This window comes from Candida parapsilosis, contig 005569 (genome assembly GCF_000182765.1).
Source record: "Candida parapsilosis strain CDC317 annotated contig 005569".
Lineage (NCBI taxonomy): Eukaryota > Fungi > Ascomycota > Pichiomycetes > Serinales > Debaryomycetaceae > Lodderomyces > Lodderomyces parapsilosis.
Genome location: NW_023503278.1, coordinates 106,411 through 117,152, shown reverse-complemented (window position 1 = coordinate 117,152; position 10,742 = coordinate 106,411). Strand labels below are relative to the sequence as shown.

General features: G+C 37.6%; 5 protein-coding genes across 5 annotated transcripts; 4 read left to right on the top strand and 1 right to left on the bottom strand. All coding sequences in view use genetic code 12, as the record gives it.

Annotated features, from left to right (window-relative positions):
* Window positions 1–63: 63 nt before the first annotated feature.
* CPAR2_100660 (uncharacterized protein) lies at window positions 64–1,419 on the bottom strand (the record flags this gene model as incomplete). Its single annotated transcript, XM_036810657.1, has 1 exon — window positions 64–1,419. One exon carries the CDS (start codon window positions 1,417–1,419, stop codon window positions 64–66), a length of 1,356 nt encoding a protein of 451 aa, XP_036663212.1.
* A 1,023-nt stretch (window positions 1,420–2,442) lies between these two features.
* On the top strand, window positions 2,443–5,121 carry GRR1 (SCF ubiquitin ligase complex subunit; the record flags this gene model as incomplete). The annotated part of the gene is made up of 1 exon (XM_036810645.1): window positions 2,443–5,121. One exon carries the CDS (start codon window positions 2,443–2,445, stop codon window positions 5,119–5,121), a length of 2,679 nt encoding a protein of 892 aa, XP_036663211.1.
* A 433-nt stretch (window positions 5,122–5,554) lies between these two features.
* Window positions 5,555–6,323, top strand: RPL43A (60S ribosomal protein eL43; the record flags this gene model as incomplete). The annotated part of the gene is made up of 2 exons (XM_036810634.1): window positions 5,555–5,556; window positions 6,047–6,323. Coding segments are annotated over 2 exons (279 nt in total).
* A 248-nt stretch (window positions 6,324–6,571) lies between these two features.
* On the top strand, window positions 6,572–7,276 carry CPAR2_100630 (ESCRT-II subunit protein; the record flags this gene model as incomplete). The annotated part of the gene is made up of 1 exon (XM_036810623.1): window positions 6,572–7,276. The coding sequence occupies one exon, from the start codon at window positions 6,572–6,574 to the stop codon at window positions 7,274–7,276; it is 705 nt and encodes a 234-aa protein (XP_036663209.1).
* A 760-nt stretch (window positions 7,277–8,036) lies between these two features.
* Window positions 8,037–9,770, top strand: URA7 (CTP synthase; the record flags this gene model as incomplete). Its single annotated transcript, XM_036810612.1, has 1 exon — window positions 8,037–9,770. The coding sequence occupies one exon, from the start codon at window positions 8,037–8,039 to the stop codon at window positions 9,768–9,770; it is 1,734 nt and encodes a 577-aa protein (XP_036663208.1).
* Window positions 9,771–10,742: the final 972 nt, after the last annotated feature.

Sequence of the window (10,742 nt, the reverse complement as noted above, 5' to 3'; positions counted from 1 at the left end):
CTTACTTCTTTTGGCTCTCCTCTATACAATACTATACCCTTTGGTCTTCTACTAGCCACCCTCCTAATCCTTTCCCTCGACTTTGACCTCAGTTATTTTAGGAAATGGACATGATTTAGAGAATACAACCACTCTATTGGTATTACTCACGTATCCACGAATATACCCTTGAGTAATTAGATTAGCCACAATAGTCTCAACTTCTAAATCAGATACTTGATGAGTGGGCGCATCCTTTTCCTCCGACTCCTCTCCTCTCTCATTGTAGTGCATAGACAACTCCAACCCTAATTTAAACGCACTGATTGGAGTTGTCTTTTCGTCATTTTGTAACTCCAGAGTAATCTTGTATGTCTTATGCATCACCATCAACTGAACAAATTGTCGCAACAACTCCATCAATATATATAAGTGGTTTTTCAACAAAACAAGTTGATATCGGTTCATACACTGTTCATACTTGTACAAATTCCCCGTGCATATTGCATCCAAGAAATTATCATGATACATGGTTTTCAAATCAGGGAATCTTTGCCATACTGATTCATGAGGTATTTTACCCTGGTTGTAAAGTTTCAATGGGATTAAAATTAACAATATTCGTCGCAATTGATTGGATTTTTTCTCCTTGTAATTGGCAATCAAACTCATGGCTTTATTTAATGCTTCTTCACTTTCCAAAAATTTGCCATCATCTAACGACACCAATGCTTGATAATACAGATAAGTTATGGCATTTTGACAAGTACGTGTATTAGCCATCATGTTGGGCAACAATTTATTCCCACTCTTCAGTGAATTTATCGCACTTTTGGCGAGGGCAAGTTTACCCATTTTGAAATATAATTTAATCAAATTGGCCAAAAAGAAGTACAAGTCATTGCGTTTGCTCAATCTAACATCCATCGTCTTGTCATTATTACTTAAGTTGAACCCCATTTTGAATGTGTTTATTAATTTCTCTAGCCTTGATGTCTTTTGTGGTACAAACGCACCTTCGTCAAATGCATTACTACTCTCAAGCAATATTTGATTCAAATCTTCATGATGATACCGTTCAGTAACGATGTAAAACATCATCAACTCACCAAAACATGAAATAATCACCGGCATGATCCAATTCCCTTCTAATTGTTCACTAGCTCGAATTAAATTGGCACATAGTTGATTGGAATTTTCAAAACAAGTAATACTCGATTGTTCAATACACATGCTCTTGGCAGTACGTATATAACATGATACAACCGGTCCAAATTTATTTAGCTTGTATAAATCAAATTCAGTTGGGTCAGGGAATTCGGCACGAGCTTGCGATTTGTCTTGTTGTTCAAGTACTGATAGTAGTCGACGTAATTTCTTGCTGTTCTTCTTTTCAATACTGCGTTCAACCTGTTGCAAATAATTATTCAAGCCATCCATTTTAGACACATGTACATGTATGTAGATACTTTGGATGATGTATATGTCAATGAGTATGGATGTGTTAGTGGTAATGTGTATAGAGGTGCTTGGAAATTTTCTTGCTTTTGGGTCTTCAATGTCATAAAAAGTGATTGTCGTCAGTTCCATGCAACACAGCATCAGACACTGATAATTACAAAACAATATATATGAACTAAATTCTTTCTCTTGTAAGCCAAACTATGTGATCTATAACAGCAACTTGATTCTTACCCTTCATTGACCATTTGGCACTTATGAGATAGATGCTCATAATTTTTGCTTCAAATCTTGGTAGAAAAATAAGCAATTGTACAAAATTTTGCAACTAAAAAACTTTAACTAATTATAGATTTTCACATATAGGTTTTAAGAAAGCACATGAAATTCAGATTATCTCTACTATATTGAAACTTTGATAACATACTTTCAAGAGTATCTTTAATTGATCCCAAATCTTTTGTACGTGGGTCTGACATCTGTATTCTATTTGATACATTTGGTAGCTCTTCTCTCTCTTAAATTCTTGTGTGTGTATTGCGAATAATTTAAAAATAACAAACAAAAAAACTAATCAGTCAACCAAAGGGATAATTTATTACCAATCACACTTCAGTCACACTTAAACACCGTCAACACATCTGATAGGTAGTACTACTACTATACTTCTCACACCACATCAGAAACATATATACCACTTTCAACTTCCCCCAACTCTTGCATTCAAACAAAAACAGTGGCAAAATCCACATCACTTTATTAATACACCACTTTGATTCACACACACACGCACTTCCCCACCACCACCATCAATATATCACTTTCTGCATAACTAAACCATTAGCAATAGGGCACAATCACACACTGTTTCATATGAGTACACCCACCAGCTTTGAGGATTATGAACTACAACAAAACACTGCTCTATCACCAAGAACAAGAGCAGCAGCAGCAACAACAGCAACAACAGCAACAGCAGCAGCAGCAGCAGTAGCAGAAGGTATGAGAAACCCTTCACCAAGCTCAAATGAGGCTGATATCGATGATGATTCAACTGTCGACATCAACCAGCACAATATCAACAACCAGCTGAATCCCAAGTTTCAAAATGGTGATAGGAAAAGCAGGACTCCTTCTAATGATGCCGATGGCAACAATAGTCAGTATCCCTCCGACTATGTCGATAATGATTTCATGATGGATAACGAATACAATGATTATGAAGAGTTGCGTAAGGCAATAATTGTCAAGAGGAGGCTATCTAGTATTAAACGACCTCATGGTCCATATATCGATGGACAACTAGCGGTGAATAAAAACTCAATCATGCGATTACCAACCGAGGTGCTATTACAGATATTCCACTACTTGGAAAGAAGAGACTGGTACTTGCTTGCAACTACTTGTAGTGAGATTGCTGATTTGATTATTGAAATGTTGTGGTTCCGTCCAAATATGCAAAACGACACATCTTTTAAAAAGATTAGGCAAGTGATGGAAATGAACCATTATAAAACACATTGGGATTATCGACAATTTATTAAACGGTTGAATTTGTCATTTATGACAAAATTGGTTGACGATAAGTTGCTAAGTTTGTTTGTTGGATGCCCTAGGTTGGAAAGATTAACTTTGGTCAATTGTGCCAAGCTAACACGCACGCCAATAACAAAGGTACTTCAAGGATGCGAAAGACTACAGTCTATTGATTTAACGGGAGTTACCGATATACACGATGATATTATAAACGCATTGGCTGATAATTGCCCTAGATTACAAGGACTATATGCACCTGGATGTGGCAATGTTAGTGAACCTACAATTATCAAGTTGTTGAAAAGTTGCCCCATGTTGAAGCGATTAAAGTTCAACTCAAGCAGTAATATCACTGATGCCAGTATTCAAGTCATGTACGAGAATTGTAAAGCATTAGTGGAGATTGATTTACATGGTTGTGAAAACGTTACTGATCAGTATTTGAAAAAAATCTTTTTGGAGTTGACTCAATTACGTGAGTTTAGAATTAGTAGTGCACCAGGAATCACTGACAAATTGTTTGAGTTGATCCCTGAGGGACATATTTTGGAGAAGCTAAGAATCATTGATATAACTGGATGTAATGCCATTACTGATAGATTGGTTGAAAAATTGGTGGCCTGTGCTCCAAGGTTACGCAATGTTGTGCTTAGTAAATGTATGCAAATCACTGATGCTAGTTTGCGAGCATTGAGTAAACTAGGACGAAGTTTACATTACATCCATTTGGGTCATTGTGGATTGATTACTGATTATGGGGTAGCAGCATTGGTTAGATATTGTCATCGAATACAGTATATTGATCTAGCATGTTGTTCACAATTGACTGATTGGACGTTGGTTGAACTTGCAAATTTACCAAAATTGAGACGAATCGGATTGGTTAAATGTTCAATGATTACTGATTCGGGGATTTTGGAATTGGTTAGACGTCGTGGTGAACAAGATTGTCTTGAACGCGTGCATTTATCATATTGTACCAATTTGAATATTGGACCCATTTATTTGTTACTTAAAAGTTGTCCCAAATTGACTCATTTATCATTGACAGGTATATCAGCTTTTTTGAGACGCGAAATTACCCAATATTGTCGTGACCCACCACCCGACTTTAATGAACATCAAAAATCCTTATTTTGTGTCTTTAGTGGTCATGGAGTTAATCAATTGCGTAATTACTTGACTCAAGTTATGGAAGAACGAACTTATCAAATTGAGCAAGGTGATATCCATGCATTGTTTAATGAGAGGAGACGTAGATTCTTGAACGGTGAACCTGAAATCGATGGTGCAGCTGGCGCAGCTGGCGCAGCTGGAGCTGGAGCAGGTGCAGACAGACGAGACGAAGAGGAGTTGAATGTTTGGGAACGAAGGTTCCCTATACCTCGAGGAGATAATAACATCAACACTAACCAGGTATTTAATCAAGAAATGATTGATATTAACCGCGAGATTTTTCGAGAGTTGAATGAAGGAAATATGGGACCCGAGGAAATGAGAGAGCATTTTCAACGATTGATTCGTAATCATCATCAACAGAGATTGCAAGAGCATAATGCGAGAGCAAGAGCTCATCAGCGACAAGGTGAAGCTGCTCCACAGCAGCAGCAACGGCACGAGCAAGATGCACCACCTCAACCCCCTCGTCCACAACAACAACAACAACAACAACAGAATGCAACTCCTCAGCCCATGTTTCCACCAACTAACTTCCCCAACGATACTCAATTCTTTCATCCTGCTGCAGCTAATAATGTCAATGCTAATCCGCAAAATGCACCACAGATTGAACAAGCTCCAATTTTTCCTAATCGTGCCCACCAACAACAGCCACCACCACAACAACAGGATCAAATTTATCATCAGCAGCCGCTACCTAGATTTCGCAATCCCCAGCAACAACAACCATCGCAACAACAACAACAACAACAACAACAGGCGCGACCTACAGCGTATCGAAATCTCAACGATACAGTAGTTATTGAAGACCAAGATCTTGCTGATACAGTGGGTATTGAAACTGGTGGTGACGGTGAGGAACAACAAGAGCAAGAACAAGAGGAGGAGGATGAAGATGTTGAAATGGTTGATGCTGTCACGGGAATCGAGACTACTAATGGCGATTTGTTCCCTCGAATGGGATGATTGACTAGTGCTTACAGTTTGAATTCAGCTAGCCTGTGGCGTTTCAAGCTACAAAGTTTGTCGGTGTCTTATCCCTTTTGGTTTGATGTATCTACGCAGTTATCTTATAGCTTTTCTTTTGTATATTGTATACTTTACGGAAAATTGCTAGTTCAAGGTTTCGAGTAAGACAGATGGTTTTGTAGAGCCTTCCTTCTTTGGGGTGTGTCCCGAAAATGTGAAACAGTGAAGTTGTGGAAAAAAAAGTACGTTAGGGTTGTAGCCCAATTCCTGCATATTGATACAATTACTTGTATTAAAGAAAAATTGTTCCGCGCACACACACATACCACACCGGTGTACCAGCAAAAAAAATTTCAAGTTGAAATTTTAGTGGAGCTCGCTCTCTTTTTTTGAAGACCTTTCCTTTACAGTACAACAACAGTATATACAAATGTATGTGAATCATGATGGATTGACTGATTGACTTACTGGCACGTCAGTAAGATATTTGAGGAGAGGGATTATAGACTATTGGGATTATTGGGATTGGAACTGAGCAAGTGGAGCTAATGAAGAGGGGCATGGGTCATACGATTTACAAAAAGATTTCTCAGTGATACATCACTCTGGGATGGAAAAGTTTTTAGATGAAGGAGTTCAAGAGAAACCTCAATGATTTGGAACATGCAGTTAAAAGTGATAGCAGAGCATAAGTTTTTGTTGACGTCCTTGCAAGGGATGGATTTCGAGTTCCACTACAACCTCAGCAATGATACATCATTATGATGAAGTGAAAAAGAACAGTTAATGTTATGCCCATTACAGTCCCGTTGCGTATTAATTCCAACCATTGACCCAAACGGCAAATTGTCCCCCCCCTCGTTATCTTCTCAAGTCAATAAAATCAAAAACATCAAATACTAACAATTTTTTTCTTTTCTAGGACTAAGAGAACAAAGAAGGTTGGAATCACCGGTAAATTCGGTGTTAGATATGGTTCATCATTGAGAAGACAAACCAAGAAGTTGGAAGTTCAACAACATGCCAAATATGACTGTTCATTCTGCGGTAAGAGAACTGTTCAAAGAGGTGCTGCTGGTATCTGGTCTTGTAAATCTTGTAGAAAGACTGTTGCTGGTGGTGCTTATACTGTTTCTACTGCTGCTGCTGCTACTGTTAGATCAACCATTCGTCGTTTGAGAGATATGGCTGAAGCTTAAGATGGATAGTAAGTAAGTGGGAAAAAGTATTGTATATTTGAAGGGTTGTTAATTTTGTTGTGTGTATGTCACATTAATGAAACATTAAAGAAGCATTAATAGATTAGCCTTGGCAATGTAGAGTCGTAGAGGGAGGGAGCCTGAGATGGTGGGTATAGTTGTGGATAAAAAAAGAAAAACAAAACGAAATTATAAAAACCCCAACTTTAACTTCAATCTATTGGTGCTGACCAACCATTATCCCCAAAATGACCACGCAACAACACTTTGAGTTTCCCAAAATTCATTCATTCCCACCTTTATACACTAAACAACCAAACCAAACAGTGCAACAACAGCAAATAGAATCATGGTGTAATATCCTACTACAATATTGTGAATTTTATAAGATTACGTCACTTACAATTGAAGGAGCTCCCAAACATTCGCAACTAGCGACGACAGCGACAACAACAACAACAACATCATCATCATCATCGTCATCGTCGTCGTACTCCAAGGCAAACATCCCGCCTCTTTTTGTCAATAAATCAATCAATCGACAAGTGAATTCTGAATTCAAAAATGCTATAATCAACAATTTGATTCATTCGAAACGAGGGCAATATATCAATCACAAGAAACCTGAATTGGGCATATTTGTGTATTGGAGAAGTATAGTTGATTGGGGCAACTTGTTGTATGAGTATATTGTCAATACTGGACAGCAAGGGTCGGTGCTTACGTTGTATGAGTTGACTAAAAGCGATTTTGATGATGTGGAAGAAGAAGAAGAAAAAGAGGAAGAAGGCGTTGGAAGTGGTGCTGGTACTAGTGCTGGATTGCCTCGAGAGTTGCGAAACTTGGATGAGGAATTTCTTGTTAAGATTATCAAGGACTATTTGATCAAACAGGGCAAAGCTCAGTTGTTGATGACTGAATCGAATGAAATCGGTGGTGTCAAAATCGTCTAAAAAAGGGGTTAGAGAGAGAGGGGGAGGAGGAGAAAAGGAGGTATATGTATTAATGTGCTAGGGTCTACCATGGTTTAGTAATAGATTTCCATGAACTGTGCTTTTAATAAAGTGGAGGTGATTGTAGTCAATGCAATTTTTGCCATGACTTTCGTTCATTGTGGGCTTTGAAATACCACAGTGATGAAAGCGTGTGCACATCGGATAATGATGTGACCACGAGAGGGGGCATATATCGATACTCAAGTAGACTCAAGCTAACTTATTTGCTGATTCTAAGGTACTTTCCATAATCGATACAAAGTCTTACATCTTTGGAAAGGGTATATCTCAGCAGACATGGAATATGCAGTATTGTTGTATACTTCCTAATTAGGAAGTTGATGAGAAGAAGAGCATCTTTTTGACAGAAAGTGAGAAAGAAATTTTTTTTTTTTCTAATGAAGTTTATACCAGAGATGATGTTCTTCTTCTTCTTCTTCTTCTTCTTCTTCTTCTTCTTCTTCCCGCTTAAATCAGTTCATTTAAGAGGGCATAGTACGACTTATTATCACTACTTGCATACTTTCCTTCTATTTCTTTCACAAACATCGCTTAGATCCTATTGTATCAGATCTATTCCAATTGGCCTCATTGCAAACTTGTCTTTTCTGTACGTGTGGTTCTAATCAAGACGTGTGTGTGCTTTTTTTTTTAAAAAAAAATTGACATTCTTTTGGCATTCTCCTTATTACTCCCATTAATCTACAATTTTGAAACAATGAAGTACGTTGTTGTATCAGGTGGTGTTATTTCCGGAATTGGTAAAGGTGTTTTGGCATCATCTACTGGGTTACTTTTCAAAACATTGGGATTGCGAGTCACTTCCATCAAGATTGATCCTTATATGAATATTGATGCCGGTACTATGTCCCCCTTGGAACATGGTGAATGTTTTGTATTAAACGATGGTGGTGAAGTTGATTTAGATTTGGGTAATTATGAAAGATATTTGAATATTACTTTAACCAAGAACCATAATATCACCACTGGTAAGATTTATTCCAAAGTTATTGAACGCGAGAGGAAAGGTGATTATTTGGGTAAAACGGTGCAAGTTGTTCCTCATATTACCAATGCTATTCAAGAGTGGATTGAAGATGTGTCGAGAATCCCTGTGGATGATACTGGATTAGAACCTGAAGTTTGTATAATTGAATTGGGAGGTACTGTAGGTGATATTGAAAGTGCTCCGTTTGTTGAAGCATTGAGACAGTTTCAATTTAGAGTTGGTAGTGGTAACTTTGCCTTGATTCATGTTAGTTTGGTTCCTGTTATCCATGGGGAACAAAAGACTAAGCCTACACAAGCAGCCATTAAAGATTTGAGAAGTTTGGGATTAACTCCAGATATGATTGCTTGTAGATGTCAAGAGGAATTGCAACGTCAAACTATTGAGAAAATTGGTATGTTTTGTCATGTTGGTCCTGACCAAGTTATTGCTGTTCATGATGTCAATTCAACTTATCATGTGCCACTCTTGTTGAAACAACAAAAGATGATGAATTATTTGACGACAAAGTTAACCATTGGCAAAGTTGACCCGCAAGCATTGGCAAAAGGTGAAGAATTGTTGAATAAATGGAGACATTTAACCACTGCTCATGATAAGTCATTTGAAACTGTTACTATTGCCTTGGTTGGTAAATATACCAATTTGCACGATTCGTATTTATCAGTGATTAAATCATTGGAACATGCATCAATGAGGTGTAATAGAAGATTGAAAATTGAATGGGTTGAATCAACCAATTTAGAAGAAGGTAAAAAGGAGGAAAACCTTTCCGAGTATCATAAAGCTTGGCATTATGTTTGTCAAGCTGATGGAATATTGGTTCCTGGTGGGTTTGGATCTCGTGGTATTGAAGGTATGATTGCTGCTGCTAAATATGCTCGAGAAAACAATATTCCGTATTTGGGAGTTTGTCTTGGATTACAAATTGCCGTTATTGAATTTGTTCGAAATGTTATTGGAATTGCCAATTCTACATCTCAGGAATTTGATGAATATAAAGAAGAACAGGGCATCACCCCTTCGGTGGTGTATATGCCTGATGTTGATCAAGTGAAGTTGGGAGGCACAATGAGATTAGGTATTCACGAAACGAAATTTTCACCTGATTCACAATGGAGCAACTTGCGTAAATTATACGGTGGTGCTGATGCCGTGTATGAAAGACATAGACATAGATATGAAGTCAACCCCGAATTGATTCGACAAATTGAAGAACAAGGGTTGAAATTTATTGGACGTGATGAACTGGGCAATCGAATGGAGATGATTGAATTGGATCATCAATTGCATAAATTCTTCATTGGTACTCAGTATCATCCTGAGTATTTGTCCAAAGTGTTGGATCCATCGAGACCGTTTTTGGGTTTAGTTGCTGCGTCAGCAGGGATATTGGAGGATGTATTGAGTAGAGATGACTTGAATTATAAAGGGGAGTTTTAAAGAAACAGTAGGGATTACTTTTCTTTAGCATAGAGTAAAATATATATATATATATATTAGCTTGTATATTAATATAATTGACTAAAAGATTGTTTGAGTAGTGTAGAAGAAATAAATAATGGTGACTGGTCAAGAGGCGACACAACTTGTTCTTGATGGTAAATTGGTGGCAAATTTTAATAAAAACACGTCTTTTTTTTTTTTTTTTTCGCAACCAAAATAATTGTACACATTATCAAAAGAACGGTGTCTTTGTTTACAATGGTTTTAGTGGTTGATTGACTATGGCCAGTTGAAAAATCAGGTCCTTTTCGAGTTGTGGCTGTTAAATGGTACTGGTTCAAACCAATGGAGCCTCTTTGTGGCTGTAACGATTTCCATGCGGGCCAATTGATTAATTGATTGTTTTTTTTTTTATTTTTATTTTTATTTTTTTTTCTGGTTCATGTCTTATTGTTTAATTTTGCTGCAAGAACTAAAAGTGGTTTAACAGCTGTGCATACAAAACAATAGAGTGGTGGTTTTGTTATTGGTTAGATGTACCAAAGTTTTCTTCAAATGGCAAAAATAGGTGCAGATAGATTAACGGAACGCGACACGCATAGAGAGGAGGAGGAGGAGGAGGAAGAAAAGGAGGAGGACGACCAGTGGAATAGTAAGATCTGTGCATGCACTTGACGATGGTTTTATAGTCAGAATAGTTCCTGAGTCTTGTAAGACCACGTTATGTGTGTGCCACACTGCTTTATTAACAACAAAGTCGAACCATGGTGTTACTGTGTGGTGCCACCAACTCCTAGTTGACAAAGCTTTTGGTTTTTTTTTTACTGCAGCCTCTATTTCTCTCTGTAAGTACAGTTAACGTGCCTGGCTTTTATACTTTAAGGCAGGAGTGCTACTCATAGATACAAAGGCAGCTCACGCGTGATTATTGCTGCTTCTCTTGTTGTTGAAAATAGACACTTCTGGTGA